Here is a 27061-nt window from a genome sequence, read left to right on the forward strand (position 1 = left end):
ATATTAAAGGGGTGGGGATGGGTGGGGAGGTGGGGGATATTTTAAAAGGAAATTAAAGGAAAACACCTTTATGCCTCATTCTTCATAGTGATATTTAACAAGGCGCCCTGCAACGAAATGTTTTCACAAAGTTCAACAAGACAAAACGCGAGCAGTCACAAATAATGATTGTGTTTTTCTACCATACAAAAAAAAGATATAAAACTTTAGTAGCAAAAATGTACAGTTTGATTCCAATACTGTCTCAGCCTCAAAGATATGTTAATATTTAATGGGTGATCTTGATAATTTTAAACAAAATTTAGCCTGGTAATGTAAACACTGTTTATCACGACTGTTGCAATAAGTTAACATCTCAGTTTGCAATGTTTGCAGTTTTAACACATCTAGTGTTTGTTTCTGACATGTGCAGTGTATGTGAAAATAAAAGAAGAACTCACCCTTTAACTATTTCATAGCTGATAATTAAAGCGTAGGGTGGGGGGCACTACACAAGTAATGAGATTGCTTTACCACTGGGGAACTTTCCCATATAAATCAAAGATCTTGTTCACTTGGAGAAAAAAGAGTGGCTGAAAAAAGATACACTGAGAAAAAATTAAAGTATGACCTTGAGAGCCATTTACAGTTATTTTTCAGAAGCTGCAACAAAGTAACAGTGATTAGGACTACTGGCTATCCACAAGCAAAGGTTTGTTAGAGTTGTAGTTGACACAGGATGACCTTTGAGCTTCATTGTCAGCTTTTGACAGTTGGTCTCTTGAATGGAAATTGCCACACGTGTGCAGCAAAACCTGTTAAGGCTATTGAGCACTGAGCTTTCTAACAATCAGTCTGCAGGTGTAATCTGTACCTGACTGCTATAACAAAGTAATTTCTGATCACAGATAAGCTGCTTCTGTATCTGTAGCTCATCACAAACTGCAGCTCTAAGCAGAAGTTTGTAATAGGAAAGCAGTAGGCTGCTACTCCAGAAACTGCAGTGACTCCAAAGACCTTCACAAGCAGTGAGCTAGAGTTAATGTTTAGCTTCCCTTGTGCAATCCCACATGGCAAACACTGCAGTTGGTAGAGTAAAGAATAGTGAATATTTTTGGGGGTTAATTTTATTCAAGCTCTTTTGATGTACTGCATTGTTTCATAGCACTTTTGTTTTTCTCTTCTTTTCTTTGTATTTAAGGACGACTGAAATGAGGAAAACAGAAAACAGGCACATGGATTTGTTTTCATTTTAAAATGGAATTTCAAAACAGAACTTATCTTTGTTCAGACAAGCATTTGAGAATGTTTTCAGCAACAATCCGTATCATACTAACATGCTTGAAAATGCCAATTACATGACAAATAACTGATAACATCGCTGGGCACTTGAAGTTGCTCGTTTGAGCGATAGCTTAACTTTTTTGCACCGGGGTAGATAAGATACATAGCTAAATGCATGAAATAAACATAAAACGTTTCAGCAAACCCTACTGTTTTTTTTTTTTTTTTTTTTTTTTTTTGTCATTTTAGCATTTACAATTCTTCTCTTTTTGTTTTCTTCTACAAAAAGGACACAAATCAACAAAGAAGTGCTTTGGACTAAAACCGATCACAACTACAATACTGTATACAGTAGATGCTTAATTATTTCCAAATGTTTCTGGTTCTCCCTTGCTGTTTAAGTGTTTGCAAAAATAGTTATTTTATGTGGTTTTGCTTTGTCATTTAGATTTAAAAGTAAGTTTTAAGCTCCTGGAAAAAAAATCATTTTGGGGAACATTTTTTTTACGGGGTAACATTAGCTGCTGTTTCGAGAGAAAACTTTGTAATGATGTAACTTAATCTTGTATAGGTTGTGACAGCCTTGATTAAAATGGCAGAGACTGAAGTCTCTTTGTGACACAGGCAATCTGAAAATACCATCAGAACAAGTAAAATAGGCTGGTTTCGATTAAGCACACTGATTTGGTTTTAAAAAAAAAAGGTTAGCTGTCATCAGTTTGAAAGGAATGTTTTCATGAGCCAAGCCTTGTGCACTGTCAATCTCGCACTGTAAACCTTGGTCCTCTGGACTTTGTCCTATGAATATCTTTCAGGGGGCCTTTGTCTCAGCATGTACCTGTCTGTCTGCAGCATTATCTCACTGTTCCTAATGGAGTCTGAGAGGTAGAGTCAGGCAGAGGGGGCAACAAGAGGGAAAGTGCACCTTAAAGCAGGCTTCCACTTTTAAACCTCAAACTGGTGCTGTTCAGCCACCGCCTCATTATGATTTTTGACATTCCTCTGCAGGCAGCACACTTCTTCTCCAGTGTTGTCCACAACCTTGCTTTCTAGAAACTGAGATCAAAATCTTTTATTTTTACGACAAGTCATCTATTCAGGATGATGATGCTCATATTCACTTTTTGAATAAATCAAGTTTTCCATAATCTTGTTTACGATCACAGACTTCAGCTCTTTGTTCTGTGATTTTATCATTGTTTATTAGAAAGGAAAGGAAGGAGTGGTGTTTTTTCTGTCTGAATAAGGAGACCACCTAAGATGTTAGCTGCGCACTTAGCGGCTTTTTTATGGTAATTGGCCTTCCGTGCCCCAGACAAAGGCCTTCATTGTCAAAATTGTGGCCCACCCTAATAATTAGAAATAGTTTAGCAGGTTTACCACCACTGACTACAAACTATGTCAAGTGTTTCAAGTGTTTATTTATTCGGCTGTGTCTCCCACGTGAAACCCTGGCAGAGTGCTGTCGAGATAAAAGAAAGGGAAGGATCGAGGACACCCTGCTGGATATGATGGAAATGAATATGCTCTGGCAGTCATCCAGAACTGTCTTCTTGTGTAAAGCTGTGAGCGAAATCCACTTTGCCAGTGGTTTGCTCCTGCCTACTGTTTACTGAGCTGTGCTGCAGTGATAGTGAGAGGCCCAGAGTTTGGGGCYGAGCAGCGGCAGTGCATCCCAGGACAATGGTCACAAAGAGGTTTCCATGCACTGTCACTATTTATTGAAATGTTACACCTACATTCTGCACTGCTTGTGTACATACCATAGTTGGATTCCTCATCTGGGCAGTTCTTATCTTTTTACATCTGACTTATCTGCAGCTGGTCTTGCATTGATCCAAACTCGCAACAAAAGCCATGCTAATAGGGAAAAAAACTTTAAAGTGTTTTATAATTGAATTTTACTTGGGACAGTCAACGTTGCACTTCTCTCTTTCAATCTGCCCAAACTTGCCTTACTTCTTTTCTCTGCACACACAGGCATTCATCACTTCCTGCTCTAAAATTGGTGAAATTCCAGGATCTCGACTCGTGGTTTGGATGGTGCTTGTGTTGTTTGTCTGCCAACATGCCTGCTTGTTTTTCCCTCAAGGTGTTAGGTTCTCGAGTTTGCTCAATCGTATGGGCAGGTTTATGCGTGGTGCTTGGGTACCTAGATGAACCGTAGGAGGAAGCAGACGTAAAACAGGTGAGACAGACTGCTACACTTATGGATTTTCATGGTGGGGCAGTATCTCTGTGAAAGTGCTGAGATCTCAGTTTACCTCCCCACTCATCAACACTCCTTCTGTGACAGCAAATTATTTGTGCAGGAGTCACAAAATTTATTGTTTTTACTCCAAGTTTTAGCCATCTACTAGTTTCTGTGTTCCAACAATCACAGACCAGACAGCTGGTTTGATATTACTCATTTTTCTGCCCAGATGAGTCTTTTTTTTAATTCCCTCTGCTTGTTGTATCCTCTGACATTTTAAGATTTGGTTTCCTTAAACCTCATCTGGTTCAGGCATTGCTCTTTACCTCAGCAAGCTTTTAAATCATCTGGTTTCTCCAACAAACTTCATTTGCATGGCCAAAGTGACGTTCTCGTGCCAGGCAATTTTCAAAGACTTCAGTGTGTTGGAATGAGGCCCCAGTTTTGCCCAAGCCAGCACAGAGAGACCTTTGTGCTGGCTGTCCAATGGCCCAGTCAGCCTTCAGAGCAGGGGAAGATTAGGAGACAGGGAGAGCCAGTGGACTAAATGGTAGGGTGCCTGATTGAAAGCCAATGGTGTCAGGCAAACAGCCCCTTATCCCATTCAAGGACGCAGTAATTACAAGCTTGTAGGGCAATCCGTTGGATCTTTTGTTGCGGCTTTGCTAATGCTTGCGCTGTGTGCTGGGAAACCTCATTGAGTTTTGAAGACCAATGATGAAGACTCTTTTCAGTGCAGCATGTTGTCCTTTATTTAAAGGACAAGTAACCAAACTAGTTCTGCAAACAAGGCGTCCCATCGTGGGACCGTGGTTTTAAAAACCTACAACTTAAGCTTCGCTTTGATGATTAAATAAATTTGTAGAGGGTGTCCATATTTCTGAATCATAATGTGACTCATCTGTCTAGCTGTGTAACTTCTGTCTTTTATCACTCCTTTTAATATGTGTGTATGTTGCACTATAAAATCCTGGACGGCCCACAAAGTAACACACATAGACATAGAGACATACCTCTCATACAGTAATTCTTGTCTCATCTCTTCAACCAGATGTGCCATAACTTCACCAGCCCTACATTTGCTGACTACAGTCTCGATTGAGAGGTCAAAGTACCAATTACAGGTATTAAAAAAGCATTCAGTCAGCAGGTTTAAGCTGTCTGGACATGTTCTACCAGCCTATGAAAAGACATTTTTTAAACCGATATGTTGACAGCATGGGTCGAAGTCAAGATTGTGGGTTGCAGATCTTAAGGTTTTATCTATCTTTAAATTTTTTGGTTGCATTCAGTCTGTTTTACAAAACGATACACAATCTGCACTTCCTTGTGATTGAAATATTCATGGTTCTTTCCCTAGCAGTTCTACATGTATCCTTGGGCAAAACACTGAACCCCAATTTGTTCCTGCTCATTTTTATGTGGATGTGCAGAAAAAAGCACTGCGTATTGTGTGCAAAACTATAAAAAAGGGCTGTCTGTTTGTCACTGAGTGGGAGAGAAACACATTATAAAGTGATTTGTTGGACCGAAACAGGGTTAAAAGATGCTAAATAAATGTGGATGTTTTACCATTTAATCTGACAGGACTGTAAAGCCAGCCTGCCCACTCGGCAGCCAGCAGATTAAAGACCTGATTTCTAGGACATGTATGTGTGTCTGTGTGTGAGCATGTCTAATGTGTCGGTTCAGTTCGTCAATCTTTCCCTGTGATTGATTGATTGATTGATTGATTGATTGATTGATTGATTGATTGATTTAACAGGAAAAGATTACTAAAAATCAAGCCTGACTCAGCATAATTGCTGTTTTACAGCAGGTTCCTGTTCTGCAGCACATAAAACACTCAGAAATACAGCATCACAATCACATCATTATACACCATAGACACAAAGACAAACAAGCATACCATACTGTGGACAGCGAGGCTCGGCACTTCAGGAATGGACCTGCTATTTAATTTAAATTCCCTGACTATTATCTCACATAGATGGTGTGTGTTTGGAAGACATTAATATTATTTTAAATCATTAAGATTTTTGTTATCTGCTCCAGACAGTTAATTTAATGCTAGGCCACAAAGAGTGAGCTCCAATCCATTTCTTGTGTGACATATGGTTCTTTTTCTTTTGGCTGCTCCCTTCTGCAGGGGACGCTACAGGGAGTGAACTCATGAATGATCTGACAATTGTTTTATTCCGGATCCCTTTCTTGATGCAACCTGGGCTTAAACTTGTATCCTCAGGATTATAAGATTGCAGCAATTACCACTATTGCAGCCCTACATATGGAAGATTCTATAGTTAATATTTGTAAGCCTATTTTTGTTTTTATATGATTGATTATCTATAAAGTTGTTTTTGCTCCATTCTCTTTTCTGCTGGTCTGTATTTTGCTTTTTCTGTTTACTTTAACATTACTGAATAAGTACATACAAGAAGTGACTGGTATCATCAACAATAGCAATAAAAATCAATTATGGCCTAATCTGATGGTGTTGATATTTTGTCTTTGTTGCAAAAAAAAAAAGACATACTGCAGTTTTTACTATGTATTTTTTGCATCACATTCTATGCTCTCTATCAGATGCTCCTTTTATTAAATGTCTAGCTGTGAGAGTCTGTCTCATGTGCCATTTACTGCATGTGTGCACAGAATACTAAAGAGAATGTCTGGACCTGTTTCTCTGACATTGGGTAAAACAAATTATATGTTGAAAGTTAGAGCAGGGGGATCGTGGTGGCTCCTAAAAATATAAACAAGTATACAGTATCATTATTATTTTGTAACATAATAGGCACATTTCTAAGTTTCATGATGTTTATTCACAATAGAACTAATAGCAGAATAAAACCAATAAGCAATGACATTGAAATGTTATTTATTTCGATATTAGTTAACAGTTAGTAAATTTTTTATGATTGTGGTAGGTATGACCATAAAGCTGTTGCATGCTAGGTGCTTATCTGGAAATAACAGACCCTGTTTTATTGTGTTATCCAAAGGTTTACTTTGTTATTAGGGTTAGGGCTGCAAGATATTAGGAAAACCTGCAATGTGCAATAACAGTGCTTTATTTTGCGATGACTATATGACTTGCAATAAATGAACAAATACATAAGTATGTAGTAGTGATGTCCGATATCGGCCTATCGGTCTGATATTAGCATAAAAATGTAAAATCTCTATATATCTGTATTGCTTTTTTTCGTCTGATTACAAAATCCAGATAAATTAATGCCTGGATTTGACCAAAATGTGTTAATAAATGCTTGTGGTCCAGAGACGTTCACCTGTGTGTGATTGATGACATCAAACTGGATTATCTCAGGGAGAGCATGATCCAAACTATTGTTTGAGACAAAATGTTAAAAATAAATATGGCACTTTCCCCCTAACTTCAGTTCATTTGTTTTTATTTTTGTACAGACAATGTGTACCTATGGAATGCATCCAGTGGGGTATTAAAAAGCAGGCATAATGTCCCTGACAGGAGATATGTGATGTCACCTTAATATCGGAATCGGAAATTAAATGTTGAACAATATCGGCAAATAGAATTTTGGCAAAAAGTCAATATTGAGCATCTCTAGTATGTAGTGCTGATATATTTCTGCTCTGGGTTCAAAGCCAAAAAAACAACCTTAAAAACATTAATCATTTCCATTCCAGCCTGTTTTTAAATATGAAGAGATCCATCCAACTGACCAAATACATGAAGGGCTCCATTCAATTGGTGAAATACTTTAAGCTTCCATCTGAGTGACAAATGCAAACTTTTGAGTCAACCATTTATTGCAGTTTATGCAGTTCTTGTGATATGCATATTGCACAAGCTATTATTGCGATGACAATCAATTTTTGATATATTGTGCAGCCCTAATTGGGGTGTACATAGATCTTCCTCAACATTTTGTGATATATTACTTTTGAGGAGCCTACAATTATTGGTTGTGATTTCAAAATGAATACATTGCTATTTTGATGCAAACAACTGCTTGTTTTGGCCTTTGTTGACTGAAATTTAATGGGTTTACTGTCTTATTGTCAGCCAGTATTCTATTTTGACTCACTGTGGATACTTTGCCAGAAGTATATCTGAAAACTGAATCATCTGCATTGCAGAGCCTTGAGCTTTTTACCCTTGCACTCATGTAAGTGTAGGAATACTTGAGACTTGACTTGCAAATTGATGTTGATAGATCAAACAAACTGTGCTATCTTGGGAGGATTTGACCCATCTCTCAAATGTCTGTACCACAGAGGCAATGCTGCATGGTGCTCTGCATCCTTCTCTGTCTTTAAATAGATAGACATCCATTTTATTACTTCTGTAATAAAAGCTGAATCTCTATTGGACAAATGTGTTTTGAACATTCAGTTAGTCCTGATGTTTTTGTTGCAGTGTGAAGGTGGCTGTGCTGCTGGCGGTCACTAAGAACTCATGGCTGGTGGCTAATGTGATCACATACACAACCTGGCAGGGCCAAGTGAGAGAAGAGGCTTAAATCTGTTTATCACTGCCAAATTGACATTTTTCAAGCACAGAATCATCAGCCATTTTCAGATTACTTTTAAAGGCTTATTTGCTTTTTGATGTGCAGGTTGGCATGTTTGATCTTTTAAAAAATGCCATTTAGCATTAGAAACCTAAAAGATCAGAGCACTGAACTGGTGTGTTTCGTTAGACATTTGTAAGTTAAAAGATGAAGTTCTTTTGAAAGATTCAAAAGATTTTCCCATTAAATTTCAAATTCTGTACTTCCATCCAATGCTCTTGCTGACCTAAGGTTTAAATGGGTTGTTTTTTTTTTTAGAAAAGACATATAAAAACTTTCTGTTGTTAAGGATTGACACTTTGATCTATTATTTTAAATTACATTATATGTAACCATAAATTTACACACTAGATGTAGTTTTGATTTGGAGGAACTTGAAAGTCTTAGAAATTAACTGCAAAGTTATTTTCCTCTCAGGGATTAAATTTCACTCTGGTTTTTCTTGTTTCCAGCCCTATTCATTCCAGGGAAGGCTTTGTGATCCGCTACACAAATGCACTTCTCATGGTTAATTATTACTCTTGAGAGTACTGCTGCTAACAAGTTTCTAATTTCTTTTCAGGATTCTGTGTTTGGAGTGGGAAAYAATGTCACGTGGCAGTGTTGGTGCATTTAACGAAGCAGTATGCAAGCTTGAGTGTTGAAAGGCTCTTCTGCATCTTCACTTATTGATCCCGACAATCAAACTGCTCATGAGGTCAGGGAGCAACAACCAGTCCCAAAAGCAACCATGTCCATCTGCTGAGTGCCTTTAGCCTTTGGCACTGGTGTTATGACCAGCCTGAAGCGCCCACCAATGGAGTGCTCTGTCGGTGGTACAATCCCTGCCACTAATGAGTTTTACACTGACCACCTTCGAACAGTTAACGGAGGGGCTTTGCCAACCCGCACAGACAACTTTCATGGTGGTGTGAGCACAGGAGTACCTAAAATGGGTGTTCGGGCTCGGGTGGCTGACTGGCCCCCTAGAAAAGAAATGCCAGGTGCTCTGTGGCATTCACCTGCTGAGGTCAAAACTGGTGTACCCCCTTCTAATAAAAGTCACATTAAGTTAGGTTCTGTTTTGAGCCCTCAGGACTCATCAATGCTTCGTAACATCCACAATAGTCTAAAGCATCGAACCCACGTCCAAGCTAACAATTACTGCCCTGACACCCGGTACCTGTCCCCAGGAGACTACAGAGGTCCTGCACATAAAAACCCACGGCAGAGACGCATTCGTCAGCGCAGCAATAGTGACATGACTATCAGTGAGATGGAAGGCAGTGGAGACAGTGGAGAAGACTGGGGTCCATCTGCAGCACCTAAGTGTTCCCCTCTTCATCGTGAATATGGCAGCACTTCCTCAATAGATCAGCATGGAATATCTGAAGATGGCTTCTTTGAAATGCTAAAGGGTTATCAAGGAGACAAAGTTGACCAACGAAGCCCTGCTCCTGAGAAACTGGAGGACATACTAAATGTTGGGATTAATCAGGGCATAATGGAGCTACAGGAAGATGTCATAGATGGTCATCTTCTTAAACCTAGGGACAAGGACAAGCCTCCAAAGAGACGTACCAAATCTGAAACAGGGGGTGAGTCTATATTCCGAAAACTTAGGAATGTACGAGGTGAGCTGGACTCCCCTAGAACTGGGTCCGATGTAGAAGACAGTCGGGCAGAGGATATATGCCCCCCTTCAAAACCATGGGTTTGTCAAAAAGGTTTCGCACACTTTGATGTTCAGAGCATTCTTTTTGATCTCAACAAAATTATTCAGCTGCGACAGACTGCAGGCAAAAGGAAAAACACCACGACCGGGGCGTCGGCCGCCGCTGTAGCTTCAGCTACCTCCACTCTGTCATCCACCCACAGTCTGCCGTACAGCTCCCCCAGTGGCAGCCAAGAGGAGCTCAGTTCAAGAGACAGCCCAGGCTTGGATGCAGGAGATGAACAGAGCAACGAAATGCTTCTAAGTTGTCCCTGTTTCCGTAATGAGATTGGTGCTGATGGGATTGTGAGACGCAGGCTGGGAGCAGGCGGTGCAGGGTATCATGGACTTGTGGGTGGAGGAGCAGGGAGCAGTGGCTCGGGGACCATGTCTGGGGAAGTTAACTTGTATGAAACATCTTTAAGCACGCACTGCACCAATGCTGGAGTAGCTGTTCTCGAGGGACCGAAGGAGGGACCTAGCACACTCAGCGAAAAGGGCAAACAATACATTGTGGAGCACGTGGACCTGGGAGCCAACTACTATAGAAAGTTCTTCTACCTTAGAGGTGAGATTCGTTTAAGTATTATAAATAGCTGCAAAAAAATGCTTTTTTGTTTAAAGAAGTAATGTTCAGTGTAATGTAACATTCTTTTTTGTGGTACTTTCTTTAACGCAGAGCACTGGAACTACTTTGGAGTAGATGAAGCACTGGGTCCAGCTGCAGTGAGCCTGCGCAGAGAGAAGCTGGAGGACGATAAGGAGCACGGCTCACAGTATAACTACCGCCTCATCTTCAGAACCAGTGAGGTCCGATATGCAGTCTCATTCTTCTTACCTGCTGAGCATTACAACACACAGTTTTTTTCCCTTCTGCAGAGTATAAGGCTCAAGGCTTTTTAAGGAAGCAGACATATTAAATTATTTTTGCTTTGGTATGAGAAAAATATATTTGGGTTGTTAGATTGATTCACTTCTAAAAAATGTTCAGCCCATATGATATTTACTGTTTAATCAAGCTTTATTTGCAGGATACACTAGGAATTTCTGCTTGAGATAAAATAAGCCGCAGCCCTTGTTTCTTATTATGCAACCTACCCCCGAGCTATTCAGCTGTCTCCCCTAATATCAGCAATGTGTGAAGAAACCTCAGAAGATGCACTTATCCCCCACCCCTCAAGGCCTGTCGGCAAGTTAAAGCCACTGTGTGAAGAGCTTTACTTCTCAGTTWAGTTGCAGTGGTTAATCCCACACGTACGGGCTCAGCTTTTGTTGATTTGGTTTTAAAATTTGGTAATGGGATTTATTGACACGCATTCCCAGGTGGAAGGCAGAAGCACTTGCTTGTTTTTGTTTCGGCTGGGTATCGATTCAAATTTCCCGATACGATTCACGATTCAGTTTGATTGATTTTTAAATTAGTTAAGGATATCTTGCAGTAACACATTTATTTTGATATGTAAGACATTCTCAAAGGAAATAATTCTGCAAATAGAAACTAATTCTAACTTGGTGCATTGGTAAAATTATAAACATAATTTTACGTTTAAACTTGTAAATTGGAGTTTAATCTTGAAACAAAACTGTCTCAAGTTGCAAAGGTTTAAACTAAAAAGGAATTGACCAAGAAAGTGTTGTTGGATACACTAGTTTTAGAAACTAAGAATGATTTTCTTGATCATTAAGAAGTGATGAAATAAGGTTACAGGAGAGGAGGTGGGATAATATAAGTGTACTTCTGCCCACTCTTTTGAATGTGTGAAAATTGTATATTTGTAATGTTTCTGTTATCTTCTGTGCAATAAAACTTATTAACAAGAAGGAAGAAAGAAAAAAAGTACTTCAGCTAAAACATTCCATCACTTTGTACATTGATAATTATTACATTGAGATATTTCTAAAATTTATAAATAATATTGGTAAAAAAATAAATGATTTTGTTAGATTTTGTCATCTTTCACACATTTCTACAGGCTGAGGAGAACAGTTTCAGTCAGATGTTTACATACCGTAGTTTTGGTCCGACCATCAGAACCAGCCACTCGAAGCTTCGTTTCCCGCTAACGCGTCTGAGTGCAAATCTTTGTAAACAAAAGCTGTCATGGCCTCTGTTATCTTTAAGTTCTGCTGAGAGTCAGCTGTAATGTTAGTGGTTCCTTAGTTTCTTTTGTTTTGCCCCAGACAACTTGTTGTCGGGAGCTAACGTTAGCGCTGACCGTCAACTGGATGTAAACCTACGGCAAGCCAGGAGTGACACACAACATGGAAACGCACAGCTTCATCGCACACAACACCCATGGGGAAGAATTGATCTCATACCTTACGATAATCGATTTTCCCAAATTTGAACGAAAATCGATCCAGATCGATTAAATCGATATTTTAAACCCAGTTAAGTAAGTTTAGAATGGGCCGATGCAGGTTATTTAAACCTCACAGGTCATTCTGAAGTACCTAAGCACCCCTACTCCTTCATCCAAACACGCAAACAGTGGTCCGTTGTAAACACCAGCTTGAAAGAAAGTCTCCACCTGTTATAATAACAAAGTGATGAGTTCATTCCCAGAGGTCAGCACAATGCATACTTTGTACACAGAATGGTTAGACAAGCCCTCCTGCCTTTCTTTCTTTATTTCTTTTAGTTTTGTTCTGTATTCACAAAAAGGGCTGACAAATTGTCTTGTCCTATTTTAGTATCATTAACGTTGAAATAAAACAGGCGTTCCTTTAGAAACTAGTCTGTTTTTTTTTTGTGTCAGTGCACGCATGTTTGTCTAAAAATGGCTGATGCTTGTTTACCCTTTCGTTTCAATCATTCCAGCTGACAACACTTCGAGGATCTATACTAGAGGATGCAGTGCCCTCGACCTCTAAGCATGGCACCACCCGAGGGCTGCCCGTCAAAGATGTACTGGAGTACCTTCTACCAGAATTAGATCTGTCTTGCCTCAGGCTGGCCCTCAACACTCCCAAAGTAACCGAGCAGCTGATGAAACTGGATGAACAAGGGGTAAGGGAATAACACACAGGAACTTTGTGTCTTCCATTAAGCTGCTCCTTTCTGAAGAGCTCTTATCGTAAAGCAACTTTGTCTGATGTCCAGCTGAGTTTTCAGGTGAAGGTGGGCGTGATGTACTGCAGAGCGGGGCAAAGCACAGAGGAGGAAATGTACAACAACGAGACGGCCGGCCCCGCCCTGGAGGAGTTCCTCCACCTGCTGGGGGAGAAGGTCCGCCTCAAGGGTTTCACCAAGTACAGAGCTCAACTGGACACCAAAAGTAACAACTCCCAGATACACTCATGAATTAATAATGCACACACTGAAACCTCACAGTTTGCACTTTAGTTTTAGCTGTGAAAGTAATGACTGCAAAACCACAATCAGGATTTCCTTTAGTTCACATTACATTTCATAGTCTTTACTTTGTTTCTTCTGTAGTGTCAAACAACAGCAAACTTGGTTCCACCTACAGGAAACATGAATTAAATATTTGTGTTCGATATGAACAATCATTCTAATCAGTTGACATAATGCCACAGTTTACTATTGTCTTGGTAAAAAATGCATCCTGTTGTGCACAGAAAGCAGAGTTGAAATGAATAGGTGTAATTTTATAATGGCTCTTAATGTTGCATTGCCGTTTTTCCTGCAGCGGATTCCACGGGCACTCACTCCCTGTACACTTCCTACAAGGACTATGAAATCATGTTTCATGTCTCGACAATGCTGCCTTACACGCCCAACAACAAGCAACAGGTAAACACAGAAAACACAGCTTTTGTGGTATAATGTCAGAAAAAAAAAGAGAAGTGAAAATTTCTCTGTTTGGAAATGTACATAAAATAAACCTCAGGAATGTGAGATCACTTACAGCCATGGAATCAGATTCTAATCCATGTTTAATTTAACTTCTTTTTTTTTTCAGTATCTAATAAAACACAATGCACCAAATGCTTGTTTGGACACCTAAAGTTAATGCTTCTCTCCATAAATACTGTTTTCCAGTTGCTGAGGAAGCGCCACATTGGGAACGACATTGTGACCATTGTATTCCAGGAACCAGGAGCACACCCCTTCACACCCAGGACCATTCGCTCTCACTTTCAGCACGTTTTCATCATTGTACGAGTGCACAACCCCTGTTCTGACAGCACATGCTACAGGTGAGTCGATGTCAGGCGGACTGAAACGACCACAAGAGAACAAAATGTAATCATGACCTAATGAGCAACTCACTGGGCAGGGAGAAACTTCCACATGTAAAGCCTTGTTGCAGTTTTAACAAGGCCAGCTTGACCAAACTCATACGTGACCTATCTCTGTGCAGGACCAGACCCTTAAAAGCTGCACGCTGCATTAGGAATAGTCATGTTTTTATGCAGGTAGCTGCAGTAGCATTAGGGTGAAAGCACTGGAAGGCACTGGTCAAACATAAAAGGATTTTGCATYACCGTTGTCCCATTTTCTTGGACTGTTTAAACTATGCGCATGTGCACAAGTATACATTTGTTGGATTCTGAGCTGTCGCATCGGTGCTTGCTCACCTCTACTGGTTTATTCTCAGCCTGGTGATGATTACCGCTCATTCAAAGCCRCCCCACCGCACGCACACAGATATTATGCACACATAGTTGCTCTTTGTCACTCCCGTACTCCCATTTCACCTCATTCTCATGCTCACTTGCACACGCTGCACACAGTTGCACACTTTCCYCGCTCATACGCGCGCTCACTTGAAGATTCACTCTTCACACACCCGTACAATACGACCCCCTCCTCCTCCGCCCCTTCATCACTGCCACTTTGCCTCTGGGCAGCATGAGTCGGAGTGAGTCGGAAGGAGTTAGCGCCACGCACACGAAGTGCTCTCTTCTCTCGCTCTTGGATGTGAGCGAGGAGGACTGTGCAGAGAGCAGTGTTTGTCAGATCTCCCAGAGTCCACCTCAGGTGCGGACAGGTCGGTCCAGCCTCCGTCTCTCACACCATCGACATTTTTCGGCTTTTATTCCCGATCAGCAAYTTTATCCCATCAGCCAGCAAAGACTTCCATCAAGATTTCASCTCGTYTTAAGGGGTCATCTTTTGGTTTGTAGTGTAGAAAAGGGAAAAGTTGGGAGTGCTTGTTTACCTTACTGATAAAATATAAACAGGCAAGTAGAGGCTGCAGCTACTCCATCTAAAGTCACTTAGACTCTCAGTCTCTGGCTTCGACTTGTTTTCTGTGGATTGATTGGATCTGTTGAGACTTCAGTTTGTGGAAAGTTTTTTTCCCTGCAGATTTCCTGATAGTGTACAGAGGAACCCCGGTTCATTCAAAATAACTTAATCGCAAAGCTTTCTTGCAACTTGCTGAACTGTGTGTTTTGAGAGGAGAACTGAGTTAGCATTGACTCGGCTTAACATTTCACTGACTGCACAAGAAGTTTGGAATATTTTGCTGCAACAGTCTGAGGAGGATGGTAGCTTTTTGCTGAAGTAAGAGGTAAGTTGATGTTTACGTTGATTTTAGCATGAACTGGTTAAAATCATGCAGAAAACTGTATGCTGCTACTGATTTTACACTGAGTGCAGATCAGCTCATCACTAGTTGCAAATTTGCAAAAGCAATCACTCTACATCCAGATCAGATGTGCATTCTTTCTTTTTCTGTGGGGAAARCTATTGATTCGTTCCCTCAATGTTTTGATGCACAAACACATCAATAACGCAATGAGTTTTTCTAATCTCTATTAAAAAAAGAGTATGTTATGGTTTGTAGAATCRTCTGGTTATTATTAGTCTGTTGAGATCAGAGTAATGCGCTGGTCATATCGAGGCAGTCCGGMGCATTAGAGGAGTAAATGGCCTGGAGCCAGCTGGGTGCTAATCCACTGGATTCAGCACGGCGRATTGCATAACTACATCATTGTTTGGGAGATGTGGGTTATTTGTGCTCGCYAACTTCAACTGCAGCACTTCTCTCCTTACCATGATGTAGAGGAGTAAGCAGGACGATGGAGCCGGGAGCTGTCATCTGAGATCGAATGCATTCACATGTCGGCACTAGTCAGGGACGGGGTGCAGTCTATGTGCTGCAGGAAATGACAGTGTGATCTGTTTAATGGGGTTGATGGAGACTTGTAGGAAGTAAGCAGAGTTCCTGTGGAACTAAAGCCCRTTTTTGTTGACTCTGAGCCAWTTTACTTATRAACAACAAGTATTAGGGAAGGTTGCAAAAACACCTGCTTACTAATTTATAGTAACTCAACTCTACTGTGTGGAAATGAAATTGGAGCAGTGGAAGGTAACAAGAGGAAAGCTTTGTCTGTGGAGGTTTTAACGCCCTTCTTTGTACCTACAGTCCAAATGGGTCAAAGGCAACAAAACCTTTAGGACACATGTCCTCACTGTGCTTTTATCACAAAACAGTGGAAAATTTCTTTCCACTTAAACTGTTTTATCCCAATTTTGAGCACATACAAATACAATATGTAAAAAAAAAAGTGCTTTTTGGATCATTCTTTATTATTATTATTATTATTATTATTGTTATTGTCATTGTTATTATCATTGTTATTATCGTTATTATATCGTTATTATAATTGTTATTATCATTGTTATTATTATTATTATTATTATTGTTATTATCATTGTTATTATCATTATTATTATTATTGTTATTATCATTGTTATTAGTATTGTTATTATCATTGTTGTTATTATTATTATTATTATTATTATTATTATTATTATTATTATTTTATTTGAGTCGAGCAACAATTTCACTCTCATCTCTTTTTCTACCTGCAGTGTGGCCGTCACTCGTTCCCAGGACGTCCCCTCCTTCGGCCCACCAATCCCCAAAGGCGTAACCTTCCCGAAGTCATCCGTCTTCCGGGACTTCCTGTTGGCCAAAGTCATCAACGCCGAGAACGCCGCCCACAAGTCGGAAAAGTTTGGCGCCATGGCAACACGCACACGACAGGAGTACTTGCGGGACTTAGCCGAACGTCACGTGACCAGCACGCCCGTGGAGTCGGCGGGGAAGTTCCCTTTCATCTCTCTGGCTCACAAGAGGAGAGAGAAGATGCGTCCGTACAGCGGGGCGGAGCTGCGGAGTCTGGGCGCCATAACCTGGCAGGTTCACGCTGAAGACCAGGTGGCAGGGGCGGAACGCGAGTGCCTGCTGGCCATTTCTAATGACTTCATCATCCTGCTGGATCAAGAGGCCAAAGCAGTTGTGTTTAACTGTGCCACGCGTGATGTGATTGGCTGGTCGACGGGAAGTCCCGCCTCCATGAAGGTCTACTATGAGCGTGGGGAGAGCGTGTCGCTTCGCTCCATCAATAACAATACAGAAGACTTTGGCGAGGTTGTGAAGAGACTGGAGGTGGGTGTGTTACGGGATTTGAAAACCTTAGCAGAGTCTTCTTGACTTGGTCCATAAATAAAACATCACTGTGTTTATATGCATTTTATATGCAGGGTCCCCACGGGTTCTTAAAATCCTTGAAAGTTTGTGAATTTGAAAAATTATTTTAAGGCCCTGGAAAGTTGGTGAAAACAGCCAAAAATTACACTTTTCCTTGAAAGTCCTTGAATGTTTTTTGGGGATTGAAATTCTTTCTTCACAGAAAGGATTTTCATCATCTGTAAAAATAATTATAATAATAAAATAAAATAATTACATTTATTGCAGTGGATAACTCAGGATTAGAGTAAACTGATGTGGTTTTCAACAAATAACGTGAGCCGTAGTTATGGTTTTACCGAATCAGAGCAGAGTAGGGCAGCAGGTCTTTCTTTCTGAGCCCAGGTGAGAGCACCACAGCTCCTCCTGTCCTCACTGAGCGTCTGGACATGTTCACATCCCCTCCTCCCAAACTGAGCTGCCGAACCTCCCAGGACATAATTACATGTCCATRTATTGTGGATATGAATGTAAGGTGTACATTTACTCCACTTTATTYCATTGATTCTGACTCATTTCTGATGTTRAATTTGAGGAAATTGGTACWGRAAAGTCCTTGAAAGGTCCTTGAATTTGATKTTGACCAMGGTGTGGGAACCCTGTRTRTGTATCCTATACCAATWAYTGTAGTTAAAATTAAACTTTGACTATATCAGAGAAGGAAAGGAACAGAAAAGATAAAAGTAGTTTTTTTCCTATTTCCTCCATTGCTTCTCTTCCGTTGTACTAACTGTAACCTCTTTTTCTCTTCTGTTCTGTAGCTGTTGACCAAAGGTAGTCAAACCACAGAGATGACGTTGCGTCGTAATGCCTTGGGACAGCTGGGCTTTCATGTGAACTTTGAGGGCATTGTAGCTGAAGTGGAGCCCTATGGTTATGCCTGGCAGGCCGGGCTGAGGCAAGGCAGYCGTCTGGTGGAGATCTGCAAAGTGTCAGTGGCCTCGCTGTCTCACGAGCAGATGATTGACCTGCTTAGGACCTCCGTCACCGTCAAAGTCGTCATCATTCCTCCCCATGAAGACTCCACCCCACGCAGGTAAAGTTGTCACAGAAGACACAAGTTTCAGTAAGACGGAGACGTAAACTACTCAGAAATGGTAAATGCCTTTTTTTTTGGTCCCAACAGAGGCTGCTCAGAAATCTACCACATGCCACTTGTAGACTACAAAAACCACAAAGAGGGCATGCCCTATGAGTTAAAGTTTCCCTTCCGGCCGACAAACAACAACAACAAATGGCCGCGCTCCTCATCCAGTCCTCAGACCCGAGCGGCCGGAACGGGAGGAACCTTAATCAAGGCGCCGCCGTCAGACTTCAGCGACCGCAACTCTGCTGCCATTCCCCGCAGCGTGTCGAGTGACGGTCGGCCACTCAACCCAAAAAGGTCACACGAAAAAAAAAATGTATTGCTGTTGCACGATGTGCAGAAACACTAAATCAAATGTCTGCTCGCAGCTGTAATGTTATACGTGTGCACTCTTACAGATATTCCCCAGGGAACGACAACTATGCGCTCGCCTGTTCCATTGTGATGGGCCGCACACTGCACAACACAAACTCACCCTCCGGCCTCGCCTACACGGAGACGAGCTCCGGCCACTGGAGGCAGAAGGCTGCACCTGATGGGTAAGTTGACAAGATATTTACTTTTTTTTAAATTTATTATTATTATTATTATTATTGTTATTTTAGTTTTAGACAAAAAGAAAAAAAAGATATTCACATTTCAGTGCGTTATGCTACATGGAAACTTCTGTAAGCAACCCTCTTGTGTTCCGGCGCAGGTTTAATAACAACGGCCAGTCGCCGGTCACGTCTGTGCAGCAGGCAGCTGRTGAGGTGGTGAATGGGATGAAGGTGGGTTCTGGTGTAGGATGGTCTCGAAGTGGGGAGGGAGACTCCACCAGTAGAGCAGGGGACAAAACCAGCTCAGGTAAGCAAAATACTACAAGCATAAAAATTAATAAAACGCACACTTTCCRTGTTTAAGTTGCCTCCTAACGTAGATGCTGCTGTTTCCAAAGCGGTGATTCCCCGCCTCCAGCCAGCCGATCCGAACAGCCGCCTCTCTCCTAACAAGAAGGTGCGCAACAAGAAACAAGAAACCAGCMGAGCTCAAAAGAGACACTTGACGTTCATCATGTGTTTCATTCATCTGCAGGCGGATGCTCCGTATTCCTCCAGCCAGTCGAGCAGCAACACTCTGTCCAGCAACGCCTCCAGTTCTGCGCACAGCGACGAAAAGTGGTACGAGGTCGGCTCCCGTTCAGGAGCACGGAGCGACCTGGAGCTCAACGGCTACCTCCAGGGCACCTCTACCGACAGCGGCATCGACGCCACCTCCTTCACCGCCACGCAGAGCAGCACAGCGTCCTCCACTGGTGCTTTCAGATCCAAGGAAAAAATTGCGTGGCAGGAGGACCTAGCATGCAGCCAGAGAGCCACTAGTGCATCACCTCCAACATCAGACTCCCTTGGCGTGGCGGGGGGCTGTGAGACTGCGACAAAGAGTCCATCTGCTTCTGCATCAGCTCCTGAAACTGGCTCCTACAGCCTGAGTGACTCCAGGTGTGTGTGTGTGTGTGTGTGTGTKTTTTTTAGTGATAAGTTGTTCTCCAACTTCAGTTCTTCAATAAAAATAAACTGATTCATTGTATATCCTATACAGTCCTCAATCTAGAGCTCTGGATTGGCTTTAACAAGGAGAGACAGGATGAATGAAATATCTGTGAGACTGGTTTTATATTCAAGTGTGTTTTCATCTTACAGTATCCATGATTGAAAGGAAAGSCTTCAAAGAAATACAGACTGTGAGCTCAGCACTCCTCCCCCTCTTCTAAAKCCCATTCCTTTTGAGTCAAATAAAGCCTTCCTTCCTCTCTTCTTCGCTCAGGCAGAAATAACTCAGCTCCAACAGACTTTCCACAGACAGCTTTGTTTTATATATAGTGTTTGTGCACAAAAATGCTTACGTATAAAACTTTCTTTAAAAAAACATATTATTTTATGTTATGCAATGTAAAAACTATGCAGGGGGATTGAAAATTACACGCAAGAAGAGCGCTGTCCTAGTTTCTATTTTGGATTTAATCGATTTTTGTTCATAGATGATGCAGTGATGAAACAAGCAGGCTAAAGGCTTTTCGTTGTCTTTATGTTTGATTTATTGTTTTATGCAGAAAAAATAAAATATATCTCTTTTTTTTCTTTTTACCTAATTCTGTGTTTTACTTTTATGTCCTGTTTCCAGTACGATCAGCTTTGGTCACTCTGGCAGTCCGATGGGACAGAGCTGCGGCGCCGTATCGCCACAGAACGAAACAGCCGCTACGAACATCTCGCCCACATCCTTGTCTCCTGGGAACAAAAGCTTCTATCCGCGTCAAGGAGCAACCTCCAAGTACCTTATTGGCTGGAAGAAGCCCGGGGGATCTGTCAACTCTGTGGACTTCACCAGCACTCGCAAGTAAGACAGGAGTTTACCTGTAGATCTGTGAACGCAGCACAGTATGTTGTGGAAAATTACTAACATTAAATCTAAAAAAATCTGTTTAGTTTTAGCTGTTCTGAGACTGAGGAGCTGGTTAACAGTGCCCCCATGTGGCTGGATTTATTTTTTATTGTTCGGTTTACATGAACAAATTTAATATTTATTTTAATTAATGGAGGCTTCAGATGTTTTTGATTTTGGCTTAAAGGATGCCATCAAGCCTACTCATTTTCATTTATTCAGAGTTATTTTGGTACAGGAGGCTTCTGATTAAACTGGGATTTGTTTCTGTCTCCAGAAGGCACCAGAGTGATGGCCTGCTGGGTGGACAGCCTCAGCTCAGAGCCAATCTTCGCGGTTCCCAGTCGCCGCAGCGCCAGACTGCCAAATCCAGCCTGGAAGAAGAGCTGAAGAAGCTCATCACACTTGACAGCCCACCACCTACAACAAATGAAGAGAAGGTACAGAGAAATACAGTTCACTTCTCGCTTCTGTCAGGGCAGTTGAGTCTTGTAGGAAGTTTTCAGTTACTTGTTTTCTTGTTGTCTTRTTGAGTTGTTATGATCCTTAAAGATGTCATTAGATAAACAGTCATAGAACAGCCAAATGCAAATGTTTGCAGATATTTCTAAACTAATAAAGGTAGAGAGAAACATTTAATTTGTTCACTTAAAAGCAGCACCTTGTTTTTTAAGAAAGGGGGCACAAATGTGCTGAATAGTTTAATTTACACTGCGTCAGCTCTGCTCCCCTTCGCTCTGACCTCCACAGTGAAAAAGGCAACCATTAAAATCAATGAGGGCATTTAGGGTAGCACAGGGTGGCGGCGTGGGCATGGCGAAATGCCAAAATTAGATTCAAWCCTATGTTTTGCCAGATGGCGGTGCAGATGCGGAGTCAATCTACAAATATCACACTGCACTAACAGGAAAAGGAATGARGACATTTGTATTTTCAAAATAATTCCCCCAAAGATAGACATTTTGTCAAAATCCTAGCTATATTAATAAACATATGGGGATATTTATAGAAACATGCTGTCAATATTTATCATTATGTTTGGGAAGCAGATGGCAGAATGTATACACACAAAACGTGTGGATTTTATTTTGAAATGAAGACAACAGGGCTGCAGTTGTTTTCAGTTCGTCTTCCAAAGCATGAATTTATTTGATCTGATTTCCACATTTATCACCGACTTTATTGCATGATCTCGCATTTCCTGCGCATGTTTCTCGGAGCGCCTCTGCGCTTCGCACCGGACCGGAGCCACATGCAGTGTAACTCCAGGGTTAGACATGAAGCAGCAACAGTTTCATTGCTATATTAAAGTTGATCCACTATAATTCATCTGTATTTGTCAACATGTGTGCTGTGAAAAAGGTCCAGTGAAAATACATCTTAAAGGGGTCTTATATATTATCCAAGCACCTTGTTTAATTCTATACTACAATGAAGTAACTATGTTACCTTTTTTTTTTTTTCTTCAGCCAAGTTATGAAAATGCTGTAGACCTAATTATTAGGGGTGCAACAATACATGCACCCGTTTCGAACCGTATCAAACAGTGCTTTTGGTTCAATACACACTTGTATCGAACAATACAGATTTTTAAAATTTACTTTATCAGCTTGTCTTCTGAAGATGCTCTGTGTTGAAGGATCAGTGGATCTGTGTTTGGCTACTCCACCTAGGCTGCGTTTTTGTGCGCAGATCCACGGAGAAACTTGCTGTTTCAGCAACATTTAATTTAAAAACTGTACTTTTGAGGTTAAACAAATGTTCATACTTAATTTAAATAAATTACAAGTTAAAAGGGGCATGGAAATTTCTCTTTTTGTATCGAAAAATATCGAACCGTGAGACTAAAGTATCGAACCGAACCGAATCGTGAATTTTCTGTATCGTTGCACCCCTGCTAATTATATATCAAAAATAAATTTGATCTAAACACCTTTAAATTGGCCTCTGTCTCTTTAAGAACCCCCTACCGTTTCTGACACTTCCATTTCAGCAGGTCTTCACAACAATGCTTTCAGGTAAGAGGTGCTCCGTAGGGTGGTGCTCGGCCACAAACTGAGTCCTAGGGAGGAGCTTTGTGTAAATAGGTGGAGCTTTGTGCCAGCAAGCGTGTTTAGGCAGCTCCACATGGCTACCAGAGGAGATTCAAGGACTTATTAAACCTGCATGAATGAGTCAAAGCAACAATTTGGGCATGTTTTTGTTGAGGGAACATTATAACATGATATAAAGCTCAAAAAAGTCATAATACCCCCCATTTAAAGTGAAGTTATACAAGGAGAATATAAACAAATGATTTTCTTGTTTGATGTTGTTTTGTCATAATTGATGAGGTAATGACTAGTCCAAGTGACATCCAGACTAAGCAGCATTTTATTATAAATAAATGTATATGGATATTAATAAAAGTGTCTATAAAATCAATATTTTATCTGTGTGTGAATATGTCACAGACCGTTTTGTGTTTACAGGAAATGATTTGTCCAGTTGAGCAAGATTTGCTGTAATTTGTTGTTCCTCATCAGAGTCCTGCAGTTCCTTATCTTCTGTTTCAATTGTCCCCTGAAGCCACTGTTTCCGGGCCCGCCACCAAGTCGTCGCTCCCTCCAGAGGACGCTGTCGGACGAGAGTATCTACAGCGGGCAGAGGGAGTCATCCACCGGTGGGCAGCGTGACTCATCCGGCGACCTTCTGTTCACCTGCTCAACCATACCCCGCTCACCCRTCACTCGGCATGGGCCGAAACGCCGTGCCTCACACAAATCCCTCGGTGAGTTTTAGGCTTCGTTTTACCGSAGGTGTGTCTGCAGATAATGAAKGCAACTACATCTTGTCTCAATTTAAAAYGTGTTGAGCTTTTACCTGTAAGATGTTTGTTTCGTGCGATAGCAGAGTGGAGAGTATTTTATCCTGCTGCTTCATCCATTCAGGAGACCTGTCAGCTCCAGAGATCTCAGAGCGGGAGAACGAGAAGAACCAGCAGGACCCTGCCCTCATGCCCCTGCCTGACACTGGAGCTGATGGCCCACTTGATTGGGCCCACTTGGTGGATGCTGCCAAGGCGTTTGAGGGTAAATTAAACTAAACTGAATAAACCTGACTGTCTTTATCACAGCAGTAATGAAAACCCAACTGTCATCTTTACTGTCACCAGAAGAGGGCACCGTTACTCTAAACATGTTCTCTCTTCAAGTTTGATAATGCCTCTTTTTGTGTGTGTTTTAGAGCAGAGACTGGTTTTCCTAGCCGCCCAGGAGGAAAACGCCACAGCTGAGGACGCAGCAGCTTCCAGCCCCCAACAAGCCGAACCKCAGGCGGCTCCACAGAGACAGCCCTCGCCAGGGTAAGAGCTTTCAGGTCACTGCTGTGAACTGATGTTTGAGTGTGGAAAACTCTGCACACTTTGCAGCTAATATTAGTTAGTTTTCCTTTCTGGTTGACTGCACTTATCTGTCAAATCAGCTGTTATGGTGCTGTTATTATTTTACTCTTTGTCCCTTTTCACAGAGAAACTCCGGCTTGTTTAATGGGTAAGGTGAGCCAGCTGGAGTCCATGGTGAAGACACTACAGGAGGACCTGAAGAAGGTGAGTTTTAGTTAGTTTGACTCTTCTTTGGAAGAGGAAAACAGTGAACAAGAAACAAATGTCTTCTGTCATCATCAGGAGAAGGATGCCAAAGCGTCGTTACAGGCGCAGGTTGAAAGCCTGCGAGAAGACAACCAGCGCCTSTTGGAGGAGTCCTACAGCGCCTCGGCCAAGCTCAAGAAGTTCACAGAGTGGGTCTTCAACACCATCGACATGAACTGATGCACACAAAGGTCTCCTGCTCTCCACTGGGAATTGAACCACTGCTCAAGCTGATTTCAAACGTTCAACGCTATTAATAGAACTCATTAACTTAGAAAATCGTCCYTCTTTGGCTCCTGCACATCAGAACTTGGGCTGTTTTACATTCCAGCCTTGTTGAGCTTTGAGGCTCTGTAAGATAACYACCACACAAGAATGATTTTATACAAAAGAGGAAAGAAGCAGTCGGGTAACCGTGTGTCAGGATTTATGCGCATGCACTCCTTTCTTTAGGAGTACATAAATTACGTAATCCTTTGTTTCTAATCTTAATTAACCGTTGGTAGCTGTGCATGGCAAAGAGCAAGATGCAGAAATGTAAAGGGAATTAAAGTTGCTGTTCTTATGTAGGTTTTTAGCTAACCTTATAAAGAGTGAACAGGTTTAAAGTTATTAAGCTCAAATCAAAGACAAACGCTTGATCCCTGCAAGAGATGATCATAAAAAGTCCCATGTAGCTCCGTTCATACTTAAATAAATGTGTTGTAAATTTGTTCATATTTAGATATTCTTTATTTTACTCAACTCCCAATTATTTTTGTATCACTCACCCAAAAAAAAGAAAGGCACATGTCATTTTTTTTCTAGCAGGGAGACACAGAGTCTTTGCACAGCACAAACTGAGCTCACTATAAGGAGACGCGCCTGTCAGGATGGAAATGATACACAGGTTTATCTAAAGATGCTGAAACTCGTAAAGGACTACTGGTCACAAGAAATGAATATGTATTGTGCCATAAAAACACACACACATTCAATCCAGATTATTGTAAATATGCGATGCTAAAGTGTATTTTTCTCCCTTCTGTGATATGATAATATAAAGAGTATTTATGACAAAAATAATGGCCAAAAAAAGGAGCCATATGCAGTAAGATGTTTGTGCCTATAATGGGCAGTTTCTTAAGAGAAAATGGACATCATTTGATGGCTAACAACTAACCCAAATTAATATTTTTGTTTATTTTCTACATTTTTTTATGTTTAAGACTTTGCCTTGCCTGCTGCCATGGATTAATTGATAGTGACACTGAGTGTTGATCATTTTTCCCATCCACAGCATGTAAAGTAGCTTCAGTCGGATCCTTTTTTATTTTTCCTCTGAGTCACTTAAACCGGTACTGTTCAGTATATAAATATATAGAAACTACTGTGTAAATCCCCAAATTCCAGCTGCAGGTTTCTGTACTGTACAAATCTGCTCGAAAGCCCAACATAAATCTGGTCCGCGTAAGACCGAACCAAGTCCTCACTTAAGCCTCGTGCTGTAACTGCTTCCTTTTGTACTCAGACACTGTGCAACTGTATATAAGGAGAATTTAATATTCATCAGAATTTGCACCTTCTGTCTTATTTTTTACATTTTATTTTTTGATGCAATTCTGCTTTTACCGGGTAGCAAAGCGCAAAAGAACTTTTATGCAAGAGTGGGGTTGTGGGGRGGGATAGGCGGAAGTAAAACCATGAGCTGGACTCAAAGAAGAGTCTCAGGTCCCCGTCCCAGCAGATCACCCCTTTGCCTTCATTCTTAACATGTGTGACAGCGTGTGATTCTGTTTTCCATTGAGCTGTGATGTGTACAAATGTTTTTATCTATTAAAGATATTTTGTTGAATTACATTTCGTTCAGATGCGGGCTCTTTTGTTGTGCTGCAAATATGTGTGGATTTTGACACAAAGATTTTTACATGAGATACCGTGCTTAAATTTATATTTTTTTCACATTTCAGTCCTTCAGTAAAAAGTGGAACGGCAATGATTTCGTCTGAATTCCTCTGTTGTAACTCCACAAGCCCCTCTCTAGTTTGATTGAGGGGCTTACGACTATAGCGACACAATTTTATTCTTTTAAACAAATGAATTAAAAGATGTCAACAATGGAAGACTTGTCCATCCAGCCTTACATGTTGGAGCCAGAGTCTGACCCAGAGCCAGAGGAGAATGAAGACGATGAAATTGGTTGGTAAGTCCAGACCATATTTAGAAGTTTGACACAAATACTGTGATGTAGTTCAGAAAACCTCATAGAAAATAGAGAAAATTGAAAGAGTTAAAAAATATGACTCAAACGGAATCCAACGATATCTACGCAGCACAGGGAGAAACTAAACAAATTTTATGCACTCCTAGAGACTCCCAAGTACACAACAAAATGTTAACGTCTAACAGTGGACTTTGCATCGTATGTCCCCTTAAAAACTGAAAACTTAGGTGGTTTAAAAGGACAAATTGAACTAAATTCTGTGCTTGATGTAACAAATATGTCTTAGCAGGTAAACAGGTCCCTGTCAGAAGGTGTCTGACCTCTGTGATTAACATAAAGCTGCTGTCTTTCCATTTAGAATCCTTTGCACAAGTCCTTTTGTTCAGATGGACGAGCTCAGATTGTACAGATTTGAAGACAAGAATGAACCCTGAGAGAGAAGCAGCATAAAGACAGCTGATTCTAGAGCAAATAATTGATTGTTTGATTATAACTGTTTGATTAATTGCATTCATGTATTAACAGTCATTGTAAAAAAAAATAAAAAAAATTTTCTTCA

At 41.0% G+C, this 27061-nt stretch overlaps 1 protein-coding gene across 2 annotated transcripts; it reads left to right on the forward strand.

Moving 5' to 3' along the window:
- Positions 1-8552: 8552 nt before the first annotated feature.
- Positions 8553-26138, forward strand: LOC106520266 (signal-induced proliferation-associated 1-like protein 1). Of its 2 annotated transcripts, none has more exons than XM_014012246.1 (20): positions 8553-10277; positions 10389-10519; positions 12531-12719; positions 12813-12987; positions 13363-13466; positions 13716-13873; positions 16500-17079; positions 17922-18196; positions 18287-18544; positions 18646-18786; positions 18945-19093; positions 19167-19243; positions 19322-19728; positions 20411-20626; positions 20949-21111; positions 23240-23441; positions 23602-23742; positions 23897-24014; positions 24179-24257; positions 24336-26138. In XM_014012246.1, exons 1-20 carry the CDS (start codon positions 8789-8791, stop codon positions 24477-24479), a joined length of 5196 nt encoding a protein of 1731 aa, XP_013867700.1. In that variant the 5' UTR covers positions 8553-8788; the 3' UTR covers positions 24480-26138. The 2 variants fall into 2 exon arrangements, with proteins under 2 accessions (XP_013867700.1, XP_013867707.1); XM_014012253.1 differs by having other exon boundaries at positions 19185-19243.
- The last annotated feature ends 923 nt before the right edge of the window (positions 26139-27061 follow it).

The sequence above is a fragment of the Austrofundulus limnaeus genome, unplaced genomic scaffold (assembly GCF_001266775.1).
Source record: "Austrofundulus limnaeus strain Quisiro unplaced genomic scaffold, Austrofundulus_limnaeus-1.0 Scaffold2, whole genome shotgun sequence".
Classification (NCBI taxonomy): Eukaryota; Metazoa; Chordata; class Actinopteri; order Cyprinodontiformes; family Rivulidae; genus Austrofundulus; species Austrofundulus limnaeus.